Source organism: Ursus maritimus, unplaced genomic scaffold (assembly GCF_017311325.1).
Source record: "Ursus maritimus isolate PB19 unplaced genomic scaffold, ASM1731132v1 scaffold_3, whole genome shotgun sequence".
Classification (NCBI taxonomy): domain Eukaryota; kingdom Metazoa; phylum Chordata; class Mammalia; order Carnivora; family Ursidae; genus Ursus; species Ursus maritimus.
In genome coordinates, this window is record NW_024425563.1 from 51,343,277 (window position 1) to 51,364,436 (window position 21,160).

Sequence of the window (21,160 nt, forward strand, 5' to 3'; positions counted from 1 at the left end):
TATTTTTAACTATAGGTTCCTTCTGAGCTCTTACTCTTTCTTCTAGAAGATTTATATATCATCTTATGAAATACCTTGGAGAAAGTATTCTTTTTAAAAACCTTTTAAAATTTGGCACTTTGTTTTATATAAGGGTGTAACACATCTGTTAATACCAATCTTAAACCATATATTTTTTTTCTTAGGTTGCTAATGCCATAAAGGCTTCATTGCCTCATGGTGCCATGAAATCTAGTAAGGAGGGTACAAGGTGTATTCAAGTTGAAATCACACCAACTTCCTCTAGAATATCAAGAAATGCAGTAACCAGCATGTCAATAAGAGGTCATAGGTGGAAAAGACATGGTAAGAAATAAAAAAGTCTTCAAATTAGAGGATTGTTGATTCTATCGCATTTTTATCTTTGCTTACAGTGCTATACCTTCTAACTTTAGTAAATAATATTGTAGTGGTATGGAAGAAAGAGCTGTTGGATCACCTCTAATTCCTAAATTATTACCCACAAGGGATAAGCAGTAAGGCAAATGAATATAGCCCCTTATGTTACATATATGAATGAAAATTTATTTAAACATTGTATTGGTTTTTAAATTTTATTTCAATAGAATAGGAGGGTAGGAAAATGCATGCTAAAATTATTCAGAACTATGGGTTTCTATTCAAAACTGTTTATAAATATTCTTTAGTGTTTCTTATTTCTCAGCTAACTCTTTGGCAAGTGAACTTGCATACTGAAGTAGAACAACTAATAGGGACTTTCACATTTTCTTTTGTACTTCCTGGTCAAAAATGCCACTGTATTGATGGCAACTCTAGCTAGGCCTTTCTATTTCCTGGATGTTAATTTTCTTCCAGGACAGTTTTTTAAATATTCCTCCTTGACTGCTTCATTTTATTACTTAAAAATTCTATGGGAAATTAATTTTATTTATCATGGCCTTCTCAATGCTTTCCCATTTCTCTCCCTTTTCTTATGATTTATTAATTTAATTTCTTATTCTTTTTATAACTCCCCTCCTACCTAGAAGTTATTTTATTGGCAAGAATCAGTGTAAGATTACTATCACCTCCCTCAGAAGGTAATCAATCATAGGACAAGAAGCAAAAAGCCACTTCTTTGCCCCAAGCAAACACATATATTACTCTATTGTCTTCTTCCTGTAAACTGTGGTGAAAATGTAGCTCCTTTTGGTATATTTGGTTTCAGTTGTCTCTATGGTCTCTGCAGAGAAAATGCAAAAGTGAGAAGAATATTATTCATGGTGAAAGAGAAAGTTGATGATGAGAACATTGCTCCTACTTAGGAATTCTAGGAGATAGTATGTCACAAGGGAATGATGATGGAAAATTTCAGCTTACCAAATAATCATTTTCAGTCTTTTTTTTTTTTTTAAAGTAGTGTGACAATTCTTGAAATTTCTTTAGGAAGGCATAAAAGAGGCAGTAAGTTTACCAATAGCAAGGCAAATGATGCTACGATTTAAAACATACAGAGTCTAAACATACTTCAGTTTCTTCAGTGAAAATTATGCTACTGAATGAGACTAGATGACAGGTCAGAAGTCATTAGTATGGTGGCATCCTAGAGATCAGTTTTCTGTTTTGGCATTAAAAGGTGAAAATAGGCACAAAGACAGTGAACCAGACCATATAGGTCACTGTGGCCATAACTGCTCCCAAACTACTACAAAAAATGCAAGAATGAATTTTAAATTCCTTTTCCACACTTCGTGTTCCTTAGGTGAATGAATGGGGAATTAGAAAAAAAATATAGGTTCTGCAGTTAAAAATGTGAAATATTGAAGTTCAGTTGTATTTGTGTATGTGTTTGTGAGAAAGAGATGTGTGTATGTGTCCATGCATGCATTTAACAAAATAAGATGTTTACCCTGCAGTTAAATAGAAGCAATTTTCTAGAAATATTTTATAGGAATAAATTACCAAAATAAGAGAAAAGACTACTTGAATATGTTGCATCTATTAGATTCTTAAATATCTTCCAGATTCCATTTTGGCTACCACTTGAGGGGTATAGCCTCATTAAAGTAATCTTCCTTATCACCTGTCCCCTCATACTCAATCCAACTTTCAAAACTCAATGGTGACTAAAAAATCACAGATGAGGACTTAGAAGAGCATAAACTATAAAAAAGCAAGTCAGGTTTATGGAACAGATGCAGAGTATGGCTTGTCTTGTTCACCACTCTTCTGTAGTGTGAATTCCCTTTATCCAATGACCAAAATGCACCTACTCTAAGATACTTATTTATCTCCACAGGTAGGTTGCATTTCCCTTTTTATGGTAGTCTTGGTTTTCCTCCCAGAGCAGTATTTTTCACTGTTATCCTGTTCTGTCAAATTAAAAACTACTGTTTTCCATCTTTGTGATCCTGATTCCTACTTTGAACACATTATTCTGAGCTCTCTAACCAACACTGGCTTCTTGTGGGGAAGATAGGTAACTTTGTGATAGCTGTTAAATATATAGACAATTCTCAAGTTATAAATGGATTTTTAAATTTGTTTATGTATAAATTGTATTTATTCCATTTACATATTATATAAGTTTTAACAAAATTTAATTTATTTATATACTAATTTTTGCAGAAACAATGTTAAAGGGTTTGTAGATTCCAGGGTGACCCACAAAAACTTTTCATCCCATAATGTTTCTGAAGCATAGGATGTAGGTTTAGTTTATAACTGTGAACACACATTTAGAGTTTATTTGATGAACCTCTACATTGTTTGCTGTTCCACCCATATCCCTACTACTCCCTTACTATACCAACCCTCCCAGGAGGAAGGATTTCTTCTCAGACACTGAACTGTATCACAGAGTAGGAACGTGGAATATGCAACTTTAAAACAGTGATAATGAGAGCTGGGGAAGGAGGAGGGACAAGAAACATGAACTTGAAAGAATATTCTTTTTTATCTCCTTGTCTTTTTCTTTGTTATTGCCAGTTGCCAGGAAAGAAGAAAGCAGTTGGTCCTTTTTTCTTTCCTTGGGTCTCTCTCCTTTTTCTTTTCTTTTTTCTTGTATTTATGTCTTTTTAAAAAATTAGATATAATTGACATATATTAGTTTTTGGTGTACAACATAATGACTTAATATATGTATATATTGCAAAATGATTACTACTCTAGAGTCTACCAAGTCTAGTTAACATCTGTTGCCACACATAGTTACACACTTTTTTCTGTGATGAGAACTTTTAAGATCTACTCTCTTAACAGCTTTCAAATATACAATATAGTATTATTAACTATAGTCACCTTCTATCCTAACATCCTCAGGACTTACTTATTTTATAACTGGAGGTTTATACACATTGACTATCTTCACCCATTTTGCTCTCCACACCCTGCCCCCCACCCCTGCCTCTGGCAACAACCAATCTGTTGTCTCTATCTATGAGCTTGGTTGGCTTGTTTTGTTTCTGTTCTACATGTAAGTGAGATCATATGGCATTTGTCTTACTCTGATTCATTTCTCTTAGTATAATGCACTCAAGGTCCATCCATGTTATTGCAAATGACAGGATTTCCTTCTTTTTTATAGCGGAATAATATTTCATTGTATATATGGCACATTTTCTTCATCCATCCATTGATGGACATTTAGGTTGCTTCCGTATTTATGTCTATTTATTACCTGTCTCCTTTTCTCTCCTTTTTCTAGCCTATCTGGGGAGAAGAGGGAGAGGTGTAAATGAGGTTCTCCCATGGAAGCAGCCACGCAGAACTTTCCTTTTTGTTTATTTTCTTTCCATCTCTTTTTACTATTAAAGAATATAGATAATTAAGCCATATGAACATATTGGTATGTTTACATATCTGAGTCACCCAAAATTATACATGCTAACAAATATATTAAATTGGAAAATTAATCACATATATTCTTTTATTTGTAACAAAAAACTTATCTTTACGGCAAGAGCTAATTGATATTTTAGTGATTTTAAAAGCTAATCTGGAACAGTTTTTATTTCTTACATTAAATTTTTTTTCTGAGCTCTCCTAGAATGTATCGCAGATCTGCCACTCTTTTCTTTAAGAATTATCGAAAACTGGGGCGCCTGGGTGGCACAGTCGTTAAGCGTCTGCCTTCAGCTCAGGGCGTGATCCCAGCGTTCTGGGATCGAGCCCCGCATCAGGCTCCTCTGCTGGGAGGCTGCTTCTTCCTCTCCCACTCCTCCAGCTTGTGTTCCCTCTCTCACTGGCTGTCACTCTCTGTCAAATAAATAAAAAATCTTAAAAAAAAGAATTATCGAAAACTTATATTTTAATATAAAGTATTATTTTGGAAGGTAAAAAATTAATAGCTTTAACACTTCCACACATTCAAAACATATGTTCCTTGCCATGGTCTTATAACTATTGAATAACAACCCAAATTTCTAGGATTGTATTTTGACCAGCTTAATTGCTTGGCCCTGTATTTATTATTTAATAATAATAGTAGACTTTATTTTTTTAGAGCACTTTTAGGGTCACAGCAAAATTGAATGGAAAGTACAATACCCATATGCCCTCTGACCTCTCCCCCACAATATACACATATATGCTCCTCCATTATCAACACCCTGCACCAGAGAGTTACATTTGTAAGGCCCTGTAATTTTAATTTGGACCAGAGAGTGTGTCCTCATATCAACTAAAGAGGGTGGCTTTTAAAGAAAGTTTGGTTTCTACTGAGATATTAATTTAGAGAGACATGTGTGACAAGTAGTATGTTTGCCTAGTTTTCCCCACTTCTCACTTGATTATCTTAATATTGTACTGACATGGCTTAATTTAATGGTGTGTTTTCAAACTTTTTAAACATTGTGTATAAATTTCTGAGAAGAGTTTAATGACTTTATGATTCCATGCCAATACATATGTTTGGAAAGTGAGATTACAATGTAGAACTGCTGCTTTTGACTTTTAAGGGTTATGATTTCAGAATTAGTAGTTTTATTTATATATTGTTAATTCTTTTAAGCATGCTGTATTTCACTTAGTGTATATTTTTTAGACCTAGATTTTCAGACCACCTAGAGATTGAGGGCTATTTAGAAGTCATAATTTGAAGATAAAATGTAACTAGGAAAGGATAATAATAGAATAAATGTTTTAAAAGCATTAAGGTAAGGGAGAAATGAGTAGATTATGACCATAGCAAGAATCAAAATGAAAATTCCATTAAGAAAAAGAAGATAAAATAATGAGATAATTTATTAATTTTTAAAATTAATAACAAAACTGCAATTCTATTTAGTATTTCCTTTAAAAACTAAACAGAAATAGCTAAAAGGAAAACAGAATATTTCTCTACAATTATGCTTCAGTTGTATAGTCATTCTTAAATGTTACTTCTAAAAGCTATCTTAATTATCTACCATGTCAGCTATAGCCCTTTTTCTTAAATCCTTGAATGATTGTCTACCACTTCAAGGTTCTATTGTACAATCTATACTTATTTCCTTGTACTTTTTCCATTCCCTTTCCTCTTCCAGAGCAAATTTAATTGCTATTTTTTTTTTGTCTGTCTCCCCACCACCACCACTATTATGACTCATCTTCTACTTTTAAAAAAATTACCTATACTTGGAACAAGGTAACCAACTTTTCTCCTTTCTTTTAAAATACTTGAAATACTACTCCTTTGTTCTGTAAAGTCCCCTAATTAAGTTATGGTTGCAAATAATGAGTGCTTATAATTTTTGCCAACTGCTTGTCTAATAAAAAGACTCATCTAGTGAAATCCCAGTTCCTCATTACTGCCCACCATTCTTTCTACCTGTGCATTTATTTGTGAGATAATGAGGCAAGTAAGTGAAAAGCATTTGGTATGCTTTAAAACATTACATAAAGGCTGATTGCTAACTCATTAAGAACTGTTTAATTTGTTTTATTAGCTACACTGTAATTGTATTCTTGATAAGATTTTATTAGCTAGCTTGCTATTTGAATGATCCTGTGATTGAGCCTTTTCATAAAACGCTGATTTTGAAATGTATAGTTTGGATTTTCTCAATTTGAGATAAACATTTAGTTTGAGTTAGTATCAGACACAAAAGTATACATGTTTTCTATAACAGTAACAATCGATTTAATAATTTTTTTGTAATTTTTTTTGAAAGATTTTATTTATTTATTTGACAGAGAGATAGAGACAGCCAGCGAGAGAGGGAACACAAGCAGGGGGAGTGGGAGAGGAAGAAACAGGCTCATAGCGGAACAGCCTGATGTGGGGCTCGATCCCATAACGCCAGGATCATGCCCTGAGCCGAAGGCAGACGTTTAACCGCTGTGCCACCCAGGCGCCCCTTTTTTTGGTAATTTTTGTAGCCCTGAAGTATAGTACCCTAATCTGATGTTTATATTACCTTACAATCAGGATTTTTTAGAAGGTTGTTTTAATACCTGTTGTCTCACTTAATCCCAAATTAACATGAAAATAGGATAGATCGAACTTGTATTTCTCATTTATGTATTGTTACAATTGTTTGTAACAGGTAGGTATCAATAATAGTAACAATATTTATAAACTAGATCCTTTGAATTTTGCCCTACTTTTGGTCCTGGCATTCTTAAGTGGTTTATTTTTATAACATTGTATTTCATTACTTTGACTTAGGGGATTCAAGAGTACAAAGTTTTAAGTAGTAAAAAAGAACTAAAAATAAGAACTACACATATTTTTAAGTCTTCAACTTAATACGAAATAAGTACCCTGAGATTTTTTAGAGTGTTTAATTAATTATATGAAATGTTTAAGTGAAAAATCAAATAAAATACAGTTTACATAAAGAAAGTGAAGTTTCATGTTGTTATAGCAATTTTATTGCTTTTTCAGCATTAAGTTTCTATTTAAAGGACGCTAAGATCTTTAAATAAATTTAAATGATTATAACAAAGTTTGAAGAGACCTGTGATTATGTTTTTAAAAATGATGAAAAATGCAATTTATTTTAATTTGCTTAGGTGGTTTAATACTAACTTATTAGATGAAAAAAGAAAATGAACAATAAAAAGATGCAGTTCATGTTGGTAAATAATTTATTGATTTAGATTATAGATTTGGTTATTGATTTAGAAAATGTTAATAAATTTATATTACATAATAATGTATTGATAAACAACATTACTGACTTTCTAACTTTGAACAGATCTGAATAATTATAAGAGGTGTATTTCAGTTAAATATTTTAGAAAATAATTATATGTAAATATTTCAAAACACGTAAGGTAGTCTTTTCCTAGATTCTGCAGATGAATGTCATACATAAGTCTTGAGATGGAACATTTATTTTGTGAATCTGATTTTATTATTTTATGAGAAAAGTGTTTAGTTGAGAAACAAAATTGCTAATAGTTATAAAAGCATTTTGAATAACACAGAAATCATAGTTTTTAAACTCAAATGTGGCAGACTTTTAAGAATTGGCTATTGGAATTTCACATCTGCAAATAGAAATGTATAATACTTATGTTTTTATTTTATTTTATTTTAAAGATTTTATTTATTTGACAGAGAGACAGTGAGAGAGGGAACACTAAGCAGGGAGAGTGGGAGAAGGAGAAGCAGGCTTCCCGCTAAGCGAGGAGCCTGACGCAGGGGTCAATCTCAGGACCCTGGGATTATACCTGAGCCGAAGGCAGACGCTTAACAACTGAGCCAACCCAGGCGCCCCCCTTATGTTTCTATTTTAAAAGTTGTCTTACTTGTTAAGGAAATTTAGAAAAAATTATCTGGCAGTTTTATAAAAAGGTTTAAATGTTTTTAGTATCATTTTGAGAAGCTCCATTATTTTCAGATTCTAAAATGCTATTTGAGGAACAAATTTTCCTTCCCCAATATAGATGGTAAAACATTTGGACCAAAAATAAGTATTTCCTTCTGACCAAAGTTAGCATTGCATGAATTTTAACTGATACTCTTGATATGGAACTTTATACTCAGGGAGGACGAAATAAAATGGGAACTATTAAATGACTCAAAGAAAAAGGACATATTAACCAGAGCTAAAATATCACATTATCCAATTGATACATATTAATATTAAATTAAAGAGGAAAGTGTCAGAATCCTGGCTTAGCCAACTTTAGAAGAAAATGAAACAAAACAAAACAAAAAACTTAATTTATTTCTAGGTAATAAAGCAAAATTCTTTTCTACATAGAGAAACAAAATATTTCAGAATTATTGATCTTATGAGGCAAAACCCCTTATTTGTAAATTATTGTGTTCTACATTTTTTATTAAGAAGGCCTTACATTAAAGAGGAGTTTTTGCTAATGTTAAGGAATGTATTATTTATTATTTATTCTTACTTATCATTGAGCACTACACTTCCCCCTACTCCCCAACCAGGACCTTTGTAGAAGCATTTGTTACACGTTACACACAGAAGATATAAGCTTTTGTAGATAGTTTTGTAATAGATATTGCTTACCTGTTTTTGGTCTGTCTGGCCGTGAGGATCTTTAACCGTCGGGAAGGATTCACTGGGTCCAGTAGCATCCATATGTTGCAAATCTCAAAAGGATTTTTTTTTTTTAACTGGAGACTTAAAGATGACAAAAGATGTTGTTGAGAGTGACTGAATCCACCTCAATAAGAACTGTATCACTTTTTACATACACAACAAAAGCTAAAGATTTGACTGATCTTTACTTAAGGAAACTGGGAATATCTCCTAACCAGTATGTTTTATAAATAAAACATTCTAGTCCGTACTGCATTTTTCTTTGTGCCCCAGGCTGCTGTTTTCTTACCTGGAAAGTCCACTGCTTCAGGACCTATATTTCTTTTTTTTTTCTTTTCTTTTCTTTTTTTTTTTTTAAGATTATTTAACTAATTTATTTATTTGAGAGAGAGAGACAGGCAGAGGGAGAGAAAGAAGCAGACGCCCTGATGAGTAGGGAGCCTGATGCGAGGCTTGTTCCCAGAACCCTGGCATCATGACCTGAGCGGAAGGCAGATGCTTAACGTACTGAGCCACCCAGGCGCCCCAGGATTATATTTCTAAGTCTTAGTGTTTGTAAATGTTCCTGCTCAGAGTGCAGCCCTTTAAGTTCGGGGTCCTTACTCTGTGTTTCTATTGCAGCTTTGATTTCCTCTAATCTGCCTTGCAAATTACTAGCCCAGGCTGTAGAATGTTACAGTGCTACTGTTTTTTCTAACCCAGGACACACTTCATGCTCAATATTTTGTGTTACACAGATATGACTTCTGTTGATAAGAAATACTAATAAAATACACACAGTTTATCTGTGTGCCTGTCATTGGCTGCCCATTGCAATCAGAACAAAAGCCATAGCTCCTTACTTTGGCATAGGTGGCCCTAGCGATATGATATCTTGCCTATTGCTTTGACCCCACTTGAAGACCTCTCTCACTTTTCCTTCTAACCCTTCAACGCACTGAGCCATTTCCATTTTAGGGGCTTTGTCCTAACAATTTGAGATAATTGAGGCTGAGATTTGAATGAAGAGAAAGTGGCAGCTTGAACTGTCTTCTTCCACATCATTGTGTAGCCAGGGCTTCATCGTCATTCAGATCGCAGCTCAAATGTCCCTTCCTCTAAGAGGTCTCCCCAGACCACCCATCTAAAGTAGACTTTCTTCCTTACCACGCTTCTTACTCTTTCTCATTATACTTATTGCCTTCATTGCATTTTCCACTCTCTAAAATTCTGTTGTTTCCTTAATTCCCATACTGCAGTGTAAGCTCTGTGAGGGCAGGGTCTTTGTCTGGTTGGCCAGCACCTAAAACACTGTCTGGCGTATAATAGGTGCTCAATAAACAGGAGTTGCATGCATGAGTGAGTGAATAAATGATAAAGAAATTTATAATATAGATTGAGCAATTCATTACTTCTTTTTTTGAAAAATAGGGTAACAACATGATAGTAAACTGGGTAAAGGGATATTCACTTATAATCCCAGTACTTAAAGAATTATCATTTTACAGGTTTTTCCCATATGTGTATGTATTTTTCATAGTTGTGCTCTATTTAAAATTTTTTGATGTTTTTGTTCAATTAACCTTGTCAAATATTTTCCCAAGTTCTCCTAGTAAGTCCAGTTGTTTTAAAGGCTACATAGTACCACATTGAGATGATATTCCATTGTTTACTTACCCAGGGCATTTCCTTAATATGCCAAATAATTTGTTTCTAACTTTTTGCTATTATAGATAACACTGCAATGAATAGCTTAATGAATATAGATAGCATTTTTCTTCCACTGAATAGGATAAATTATAAACATAAACTGACTGGATTAAAAGGTATGAAGTTGTTCAGATACATTATGACATTTTAAATATTTATATCTTATAAATTGTAAAGGAATGTGTGTCACTTTCTTTTCTTTTAGAGTTTACTCTAAAATACTTTTCATAATGTCAGAATTGTATGATGCAGACATTTAAGGTGTAGATTAAGTTTTTAAAGCTTTGGCTTATTTTATTAATTTCACAAAGGAATTTGTAAGTGTCTTTTATCATAACCAGATTCCTTTAGATTTACCATGTATTCTGAGTTCAGAGCTGTGTAAATTATATGAATAAATAAATTATTCCTTTATTAAGTTTCACTTTTAGTAAATAAGGTAGCCATAAAAAGAAAAAAAAGCTATAACTAGAATAAGGAGTTTAATGAGTGATGTAATGGAATAGATATTTGAGATTATAACATTACATATGAGGAAAATCACAACTTTTCATGATCAGTTTTAATGATATTTGCAATTTGTTTTACCTTTTTTTTTTCTCAAAGCCAGAAGAAATTTTATAGGGAGAAATGATTTGAGTGCCTTTGAGAACCAATTTGGAAATGACTATTTAAAAAGTATTCTTTAACTCTCCTAATTTCTCTGTATGGAGAGAAGGTTACCTGTTTATAGAGGTCATACAAATAAAATATTCTCTGAGACGTTTCTCTTTGGATCTTTTTTGAACTTTTCGAATTATTTGAAGTCAAATGTAAGTATTGTTTTTTATAGGTATAGAACAACCGTGACACCTTTTGCATAGATTTAAGTTCGAGGCTTTTGAACAGATTCTATTTTCTTATATATTCATATTCCCTTACAACATTTCCTCTAGAATTTTCTTAAAGAAAGATTAACTGCATCTCCTTAGCTATGTTATCCAGAGGATAGCATAATAAAAGAACTGTAGAGATAGATATATATATATGGCATTGTTAAGCATTTTACTAAACCAGCATTTGGAGGTGGCTACTTCACTTTTCCGTAACAAAGGGACTTTATTTTCTCTGCCATCTAAAAATGATTATTAGCATAAGCTGTATATTATTTTTTCCTTTTTACCTAGTCAAGTAACACTTTCCCAGATTACCTTTCTCATGTCTTCTCCATGTTTTCTCACCTTCATTTATTTTAATAATTTCACCATGTAACAGGAAATTCATTTAATTTATCAAACAAATATTTATTGGGCACCTACTATATGCAATCTACTTTTTCAGATATTAGGTATGCAAGAATGACCAGAAAATCCCTGCCCTTGTGGAACTTATGTCTAGTGGACAAGATAGAGAAATAACTAGTTTAGAGAGTGATTAAGTGGTAAGAAGAAACAATGTAGGGAAGAGAGTTTATGAAATATGGAAGATATTGAAACTTGATGGGGTGATCAGAGAAGGTTTCGCTGAGAAGGAAATTTTTGAGAAAAAACCTGAAAGAAGTAAGGAGGTGAGCCATGTAGGTAGAGCATTCCAGGCCTAGGGAATAGCAAGACCAGTAAGAAGGTGTGTGTAGGGAGATTGGGTCACATATAGGGGAAAAAGTTGGAGAAATAACGGAGACCAAGATCATGTAACAAATGTTTGAGTTATATGGTTATCTTTATTCTGTAATTTTCCTGAGTATTGTATTTGTTCTTTCTAGCTCTGTATAAAATCACATGCTTTTCTTTTTATAAATTTACCTTAATAGCTTAAAAATTTGCCATTTTTATCCTTTTTGAGTGATAACATGCATAAATTAGTCAAAAATTTGTGCTTGTGGAAAAACACATAATCTCATTTTTCTACTTGCCATTTATTTTCATAATTTTAAAAAAATTTAATATCATTGTTTTTGGGGCTACAGATTCCAGTACATGTGACTGGCAAATCCCATTGCCTAGTGCTGCTTTATATAATATTTCTCTTGTCATTTTCTAGTTTTTCTTGCAAAATTTTCATCATTGCAGCACCATTTTAAAGTAACATTTTTCACTGGTGTCTTTTAAAAACTAAACCCAATTTAAAAAAATTTTAAAACTAACCTTGAAAGTTATTGACCTGTTTAGTTTTCCTTGGAGACTTTTATCTGCTCTTGCTCTCTACTCAGCCAAAATAAATTATTTGCTTTCTATGAAAAGACTAGGAATCTAAGCAAATAACTTAAATGTAATTGAAGGATGTCAGAGTATACTTATCTCAAAAGACTTTAATGAATTGAAGAGTTAGGCTTTGTAATACATTAGAATGGACATTTGAAGTCAAAAGATTTAGGTGTTTAGCCCACCCACTGAATAGTTGTTAGCTCTTTCTTGAACTTCAGTTTCCTTGTCTGTAAATGGGAGTCAAATTGCTTGCTTCAGAGAATGTAATTGAAGAATATATATGAATGCTTTAAAAAAACCGTTCAGTACCATTGTGTTGTTTTCTATTTGATTAGGCCACCTATACTTATCTTTTATGTTCATTGTCTTTGCTATGTCTGGGTAATTTCCACAGCTTATCATTTTTTTGGACTAATTGGTCCCTTTAATAGATCTTTTGTGAAACTGCTTCTGTAAGGTAAACGGAAAAGTCTTGCTTGTCACCCAACAATGCCATGGTGATTTTACTCTCAGTTCCAGTGGCCTCTGGCATTTATCTCAGTTAGATATTTACTTGCCCTCACTTTGAAGACAGCTATTAACAAGGGGAAATAAGCTTCGTTGAAACTTTTTAATTGCGTTAAACCTCTATTAGACGTGATACTACCTCACCAACATCCTTTGGCCTGTTTAGGAAGTCAATATTTCATTTAAAGAACCTTCAGTCAAAGGTTTATGAAGCACTAAGTAAATGGGAAATTATTATACCAGCACATTGACCCACCCGCCCAGTGCAACATGAAGCTTTGAGGGCCTCCTGAAGTGCATATTGCTGCTAGGTATGGAGTACCCAGGGCATTCATAATAACTTTTGCTTTAAGTTTTCAAAATTTGAAAGAATTTGAATAGAGTAGTGGTTCCCGAACTTTGCTGCACATTAGTCACTGGGAGCTTTTAAAAATCCCGATGTCTAGGTCATAACCTCATGCTAATTAAATCAGAATGTCCAGGGTGAGAACCAGGTATCAGTAGTTCTTAAAGATTCCCAGGTGATACCAATGTGTAGCAAAGCTTGAGACCCTGAGGAGTATGTGGCTCTGGCCTCTATTCTTTTACTACCTATTACTGTTTCACATGCTTAGCACGATGAGTGAGAGCTTGATAATCCTATCATGAGAAACAGTTGAAAGTAGTAGGTAATGTCTCTCAGGCAGATTTGTGTTCTACATTTTTTAAGATGTATACTGTTTTACATAGTTTTATGTTGTTTTGAGCTTTAATTTTCGTTACCAACCCATGGTAGATATATTCATGTTATTTTCCCCATTCATTACAGGTATTTCCTTGACAATTTTAAAGAAAACCATGCTTTGTGGTTTAAGATACAGAATAAAATGTCTACAAGTATTAACTAGTTAGGAGTTTCATTCCTTTGTTTTGATTGCAATAGCTGCTTTTGGAATAAATGACCAACAGCCAAGTTGTTTTTCCAAGTCCATTTTTATTTTCCTCCAGTTTAGTAATGAACTGTTATAAGCTGGCCTAAATTTATGTATGAGTATGAATCTGAAGGAATAGACTATTTAATTGTGTCACAGCTGCATTAATATTTACTAATACACACAATGGTGTGTGAGACAAAACTGTACTTGCAGCATTATTAAACGCGATATTATGAGTGAATAATCATTTTCCCAGTATCGTATTTCATTAAGTCAGCCCCAGTATAATCTAATAAAAAAATAGAATTTTAAGTGTGCAAGGGGAATTCCTAAGTGTCTTGGTTCCTAATGTTGACAAGAGCTAGAACTTTGGCTGTACGTCCTGGAACATTTTGCCCAATGCTTTACCCAAGTTCAAATAGTCACAGTGTTATCTTAAAAACAATGGAAATTCTATTTTGATTTGTAAAAAAAAATTTCTGTTTCATGGTCCGTGTCAAATATGTGTGCAGAACATGAACTGATGCTCTGTGATTTTTTTCATTGTCATTTAAAATTAAAGAACACCATCCTACTGTTTCCAGTACTGTCAGAATGATGTAAATTATGGAAATTTCTACAGTGCAGATATTTGGGTTAATTCATAACATTCAGTCATCTAGTTTTTGTTTTGGATCTTTTGTTTTTCTTGTTTTGCATTTTTATTTTGTTTTGTTTTCAGCCATCATTTTGTCTTATCATCTTCAATTCTAGAGCAACCTGACAACAGTAATGATACTACTGAATTGGGCATCCTTGTCATTCCTGAGATTAGTGTCACAAATGTGGCCGGAGAGAGAACCGGGAATGGGGAAAAAGGCAGAACACTAGGAGAGATTGATGCTCAGCATATGCAGGGTGTACAGGAAACAGCCACAGATCCTAGAACTGAGAGCAAAGGCTTGCCAGAGATCAGGAGGCAAAAATCTGTAAGAAAAATGATGGAGGATGGAATAAACTCACCTGGCAGAGTGCAGTTTTAGCAGAGCACTTTCTAGCTGCCCTCCAAGGTATCTCATGGCAAAGGGCCACTGCTGCATGTCTTAAGCAACAGTTGCACAGTCACAAAAAATTTGCATGTCATCTAATAATCAAAATGCATGAATTATGCGCCACAATTTCTCAATGATCTAATGCTCTTTGGAATGGTCAGACCTATATTTTCTCTGAGTAAATTGTTATGAAACTAAGGCAGAAAATTACTTCTAAAATAATTTTCTGCTTATGTCTTGAGACCTGAAATTATTTTTTAATCTTTGTATTTTTTCCATCTTTGATTTGAAGGATAATGTATATAGAATTTTAACAAGTTTGAGCTCGTGTTAATTACGGTCTATTTTTTTTAATCTAAGTAAAATAATCTAGAATGTAGAATGCAACCTTTAAAAAATCTTTAAAATATCTTAATACCATTTTTTTAAAAAAAAGTTACTTGGTAAGAGCTTTGATTTTATACTGCTTTGCTACTAGGGGAGAGTTTACCCCTAGTTTTTCTGTTTGATGTTTTTCCTAATTATTTCTGAACTTTTGCATGAATAGTAAGAGAACTCTTCCTAAAAACACGGGTGGGTGGTGGTTTATGGCATGCTTTTTGTTTAATACACTCTAAATTACTCTTATTTAGTTACAATGAACTCTTTTTTTCTATTTTATAGAATATTTTGATTTATCCTTTAGTTTTGGTCTATAATCTGTTGCTTTATGTAATTATGCTAAAGTTTTAAGTATCATTGATTTGGTATTAATCATGAAACGAGAATTATTTAAAATACTTAATATTAATTGATCTTTGTTATTTCTTTGTTTAGGAAATGCAGAAATAACAGGTCAAGAAGAACTGATGGAGATATCTGAAGTTGATGAGGGATTTTATTCCAGGGCTGCGTCTAGTACCAGCCAGTCGGGTTTATCAAACAGTAGTAACAATTCTAGTAACAAGACAAGTGTAGGAAAGACTCAGAGACGGTCAGCAGGAAGCAAAACTGGAGGAAAAGAAAAAGAAACTACAGGGGAGTCTTGCAAAGATCACTTTGCCCGAAAACAAACTCAAAGAGCCCAGAGTGAAAATCTTGAGCTTCTCTCTTTGAAGAGACTGACGTTAACTACCAGCCAATCTCTGCCTAAACCTTGTAGCCACAGTTTGGCTAAGACTGCCGCAACTGTGTTCAGTAAATCCTTTGAACAAGTCAGTGGTGTCACAGTCCCACATAACCCATCATCTGCTGTTGGCTGTGGGCCTGGGACAGATGCCAATAGGTTTTCTGCTTGTAGTCTCCAAGAAGAAAAGCTTATTTACGTTTCTGAAAGGACTGAACTTCCAATGAAGCATCAATCAGGTCAGCAGAGACCTCCTAGTATTAGCATTACTCTATCTACAGATTAATTGGTAATAGTTTTCTCACCTAACCAGTGAATCTAGAGAGATAACTTTGCTTCTTTTGAAAGTGCCCAAGGTCTGTCATCCTTATTCCAGACAGGAGCCCTGATGTCTTAAATTCTGAAGGCTACCTTGACTTTATGAAGGGAATAATATGTAGGTTGCAATAAGTTGAAATACAGTCTTGTTATTTCTTGGGTGTATTTTCCCCCTTGATTTGAATCTTTTTTTCTTTCTTATTTGTTGCTGTTGCCCTAAGATTGTAACAATACATCTTGGCAGGTTTTCCGGTCAGATCGGTTACATCTCATGAGAGGTTGTGAGTTCTTATTTTTTAATAACTCCTACTTTGGTAGTTGTATGTTTGGCCTTCAGAGTCAAAGGGAATCTCCATGGATGGGAACTGTTTCTGAGAGAAGGAGGCAGAGGTGCAGCCCCGGGAAGGCTCCAGCTGACGTGCAGCATGGCAGTCTGATAAACAGGCACGTGAGAAAACAAAAATGATGTGTATGAAAGTGCCTGGTAAGAATGTTTGTAATCAGATTATCTTTGAGATTAGTGGAATTGTTGATATAAAGCACTGGAAAATGCCTGCTAACTCAGTACCTAGACTATTTTATAATTCCAGGGGCTGGGTAGAGGGATTTCTGTTATCTTTGGAACATTTTTACATCAAAAATTAGATTGCTAGTAGATGTGTTGTTTTGAAATATTTGATCTGGATTTAGCAGGTGAAAATACCTTTCAATTCCTAAAATGTAATAGGCTATGAAGATCACTTACCCTGCTGCTTGACTTTGGAAACCCTAGGTAGTTTGGTTTCCTATAATTCAAATCACACATCATTGAACACTTCCTGGAAATCATTGTAAATCGTGCGACACAGCTCTCAAGATACCAGTGTCAATCATATAATACTGAATTGTTTGTCAGCAAATGAAGGATATTAGGTAAATTTTTCATCTATAAAATGTCATGAAAGAAATATAGAGAAATATGGACAAAGGACATTTATATATTAACTAATTTAGGTTATTTATGTTTGTGTTCTTAAATTATGTGAAAAAAATTAAATTTTTTTTTTGTCAACAGGCCTATTTTAAATATTCTTGTTATGATAGAATAATCAATGTAGTTGCCCCCAACCAAAAAATAAAAATGAAAAAGGCAATATAGCAGAAGCTAAACAAACTTGTATGTAGCTATGGAAAACTATGTGACCTCTAGATAGACGTAAAAGTTTGGTGTTTACTTGTGCAAGTTGTTTTGGCTATGGTTGAGGTTCCCTGTAAATCAAGTATACTTAACTAATAATTCAGAGTGAGAGAGAGAAAGCAAGGCTGAGGGTGAGAGTAAGACGACTGGGAAGGAAGGCCTAAGGAGCAGTCCCCTCTTTGTCTCTTTCACTGTTAGTACACAGTGGCTTCCTTATTTGCAATCCCTGGCTGTGGTCACACAGAACATGCTAGTTTTCCTTTTGTGCCTGCTTATGCAGAGCTCAAATGTGAGAAATTTTTATGTCCTGAGGAGTGCTAAAGCATACACTATGAATGCAGTTTTGACCCTAACTGCTTTAGCTACCATTTTAAATCTAATTCTTCAAAAAGCATGAACTAGTTTTCATTCATTAACTCTGAATAGAATATGGCTTTTAATATAAGTGAATTTGAGTTATTAGTTCTAGTAATAGAAATGGAATAAGATTGGGGTGCCTGGGTGGCTTAGTCGTTAAGCGTCTGCCTTTGGCTCAGGGCATGATCCCAGAGTCCTGGGATCGAGCCCCACATTGGGCTCCTCTGCTGGGAGCCTGCTTCTTCCTCTCCCACTCCCCTTGCTTGTGTTCCCTCTCTCGCTGGCTGTCTCTCTCTCTGTCAAATACATAAATAAAATCTTAAAAAAAAAAAAAAGAAATGGAATAAGATCTATTGGCGTAAATTGTAGTAGAAAGAAAAAAAAGATAACCAGACAGTGAAAGTTGATGTTGTATTAATTTAACAGGAATCCTGTGTACAATTTAAAATATTTTAAAATATCACTATGGATTTCCTATTGTCTTTTTGTAATTCTTGAACAAAGAATTTCCCCTAAGCATGGTAGCTACTAACAGTATTAATAGTCTTAAGAACTACTTTAGAAGATTGGCATTTTAAGCAAGTTAAGGTGCTTAGGAAACTTGTGGAAAAAGTTTGAGGAAACAGCTGTCACAAACGAGAGATCAGATTTTAATCATCAACTGCTATAATGGATCTTCATTTTGGTTATTCTAGATCATTGCTATGCCTATAGTCTGAGGACCAGTATTTAGCATTGGCATTACTAGGCATCTTGTTAAAAATGTAGAATTTCAGAGCCACCTTTGTCTACTGAATCATAACCTGCATTTTAACAAGATCCTCAAATGATTTTTATGCACATTAAAGTTTGAGAAGAGAGTATTAAAGTACAAACAAATTACTTACCTAGTATTTAGAATTCTCAGTGGGTCTCACAGCCCTAGATCAAATATGTTAGGTACTAAATATTATAATCTTAATTGTTTTTAACAGCTAATGAATTTTTAATAGTGTCCATAACACTTATTAGATCCTCTAATTCTAAATTTTTAATGACTTTCATTTATTTTTACAATAAAAATGTAACATTTTGTATTTTTCTTGTTAACTGTGAATGGAATCAAAGCTGTAGATGACTACAATTTTAGGTATGAAAGGGTACCATCCTTTTATACAACGCACAACAAATCTGCATGCGTATATTCTTTTAAGAACTCTGAAGGCTTACTCAGTGGAGTGGATCTGAATTTATGCTTCAAATAATTTGCACCAGTTGATTTTCTGGAGTGTGAAGTTATGTTAACAGTAAAATTATTTATAGTACCTTTGATACTGTTTCAAATAAGGATTATACATTTGAAAATTTTTATAGCAATTATAAATATTGGATAATGCTAACTTTTGTTAACAATTACAATGATCCCTATTGCTCACTTCCCACTCATCTTTCCAGATTGAGTTGAATTCACATTTGTAAGTTGTTTCTCATGAAGATCCTGATGTAGCCATGTGGTCACAGACCTCCTATGTATCCAGAATAATACCCTTTACCACAAGAAGGATTCTGCCCAAAATGGGTCCTTGCACCCCATACTTCAAAGGATCTGAACAGAAATTGTAGTTCCACTCCACATTTTAAGCCATTAGAGGTTCTTGAAATTACCCAACCTCTCGCTCTTCAAATACCCAACTACCTGAGGTATTCTAACGAAGCTGGGTCCCTGCATTTGCCTTTGGAATGAAGTGGGGAGAGAAACAAAGTAGACTTTTCAAGAGGACCTAGGACAAGGGAGTACCCTGGAATCCCTTATACACCACCATGGAACTTTTTAAGGAGGCTCTGTAGACTTGAAGGTTAGAAATCCTCAGCCCTTAAATGATGACACAGTTTGTTCTGAAAAAACAATATTTCATTGCCCTTTTCAATTATGAAGCAACTGCTTAGCAAACATTACTCACATAAAAACAAAAAGTTGAATTAAAGGGAAATATATTTTTTAAACCAAAATAGATAAAAATGATCTCAGTTGTAAGGGATTTTGCCTATTTTGGAAGAATAAAATTAAACATTAAAATGTTAAAACCTTTACATTTAAATTATAGAGAAAAAAATGTACTCTGAGACATAATTTTAAACAAATATTTAAAATAAGGCTGTTTAACGTTTGAGTTTATAGGCACAATAAATTTACACTTTATTAAAGGGAAGCACATCAAGGAATCTTTATGGTAAATAATGCGACTGAAAAAAATGTTTTTAAAAAAGCCATTAAAAAGAAGAATAATTTGATGGGTACCTAAATTAAGCATTGTAGATAGAAGTTAATGTATAATAGTATATTCCCAGTCTTTGGATGAAAAAGAAAAACTCTCTATTTCTTTAATTAGCATGAATTTATACTTTTAGATTAACTGGTTAGTAAAATTATACTTGATACTTTGAGTTATTCACATTTGTTTGATTTTGTTAAATTCTTTATCAGAACTTAAATGCATTGTCTTCTGTACTGTGTAACTTGTGCATATCTAAAGAGACTAGCACCGTACATTTTAGAAGATGTTTTTGTGTTTTTTTATAGTAGAGTTCTAGAGTACCTGTGTCTTGATATGAAGTTTCTATTAGTAAACTCAAGATCTTATTTTGCATACCTTTGCTTCCTCTTATGTGGAGTTTTTTGTGTACTCTTATCTTCTAATCATGTAGTGGTACTAATTTTTTCATAGTGAACATACTTGTTTCTAATTGTATTCCTAGAGTTTACATTCCTAAGAATAAACTATGACTTTGCATATTTTTATGTGCTCTCTACCTTTTTAAGGCTATGGAAATAAACTGGAGTTTAGTTTTTTGAAGTTTTGTATATTTGTGTAAATGTTGTCCATATGCAATACTTTATACAACAGTGTTGCCTCTTGTTTTATTGAAATAAAAACTGAAAAAATATTTTTTCCAGATCATTTTACTCATTAAAAAATCATCATAAATTTTTGCAAAAGTCATGATGTGGAGAAAGAAAGTAAAGGAGGAAGACTTAGGTGAGTTGAGCCATTGAGAACTTTTGGGAGTAAACCATAGGACAATGACATCTCGTTTCTGGCTTTGTTTTACCTGGCCCAGGGATAGGAAATGTGATAGGTCCATTGGTGTCCATTCAGAAGAAAATGAGCTCCATGGGTCATGAGCCATTGACCCATTCTTTATCATACTAGAAGCACAGGCAAATTTGGATAACAATGCTTTGCCCTTCTATCTTTAATATGAGTCTTTATCTTTTGAGTGCAGAGATTTTATGCCCCTAATTCTTAGCATTGGACTTTTTGCACAGTAGGTATTGAGACATTTAAAGAATGAGTGAGTTAGATTGATGTTAGTTTTGGGAAAGAATCAAGGATAGGGTCTCCAATATATTATAGTAAA

At 33.5% G+C, this 21,160-nt stretch overlaps 1 protein-coding gene across 4 annotated transcripts in view; it reads left to right on the plus strand.

The window, feature by feature from the left end:
- FAM126A (family with sequence similarity 126 member A) overlaps window positions 1-20,686 on the plus strand; it is a 108,476-nt gene extending 87,790 nt beyond the window's left edge. For 3 of the 4 annotated variants that reach the window (XM_040644197.1, XM_040644198.1, XM_040644199.1), the window contains 2 exons: window positions 186-345; window positions 15,621-20,686. In XM_040644197.1, coding sequence (XP_040500131.1) covers window positions 186-345; window positions 15,621-16,195 — 735 coding nt within the window. In that variant the 3' untranslated portion in view covers window positions 16,196-20,686. Of the gene's footprint in view, window positions 1-185; window positions 346-14,526; window positions 14,823-15,620 lie in introns of all 4 variants that reach the window. The other variant, XM_040644200.1, reaches the window with a different exon arrangement.
- Window positions 20,687-21,160: the final 474 nt, after the last annotated feature.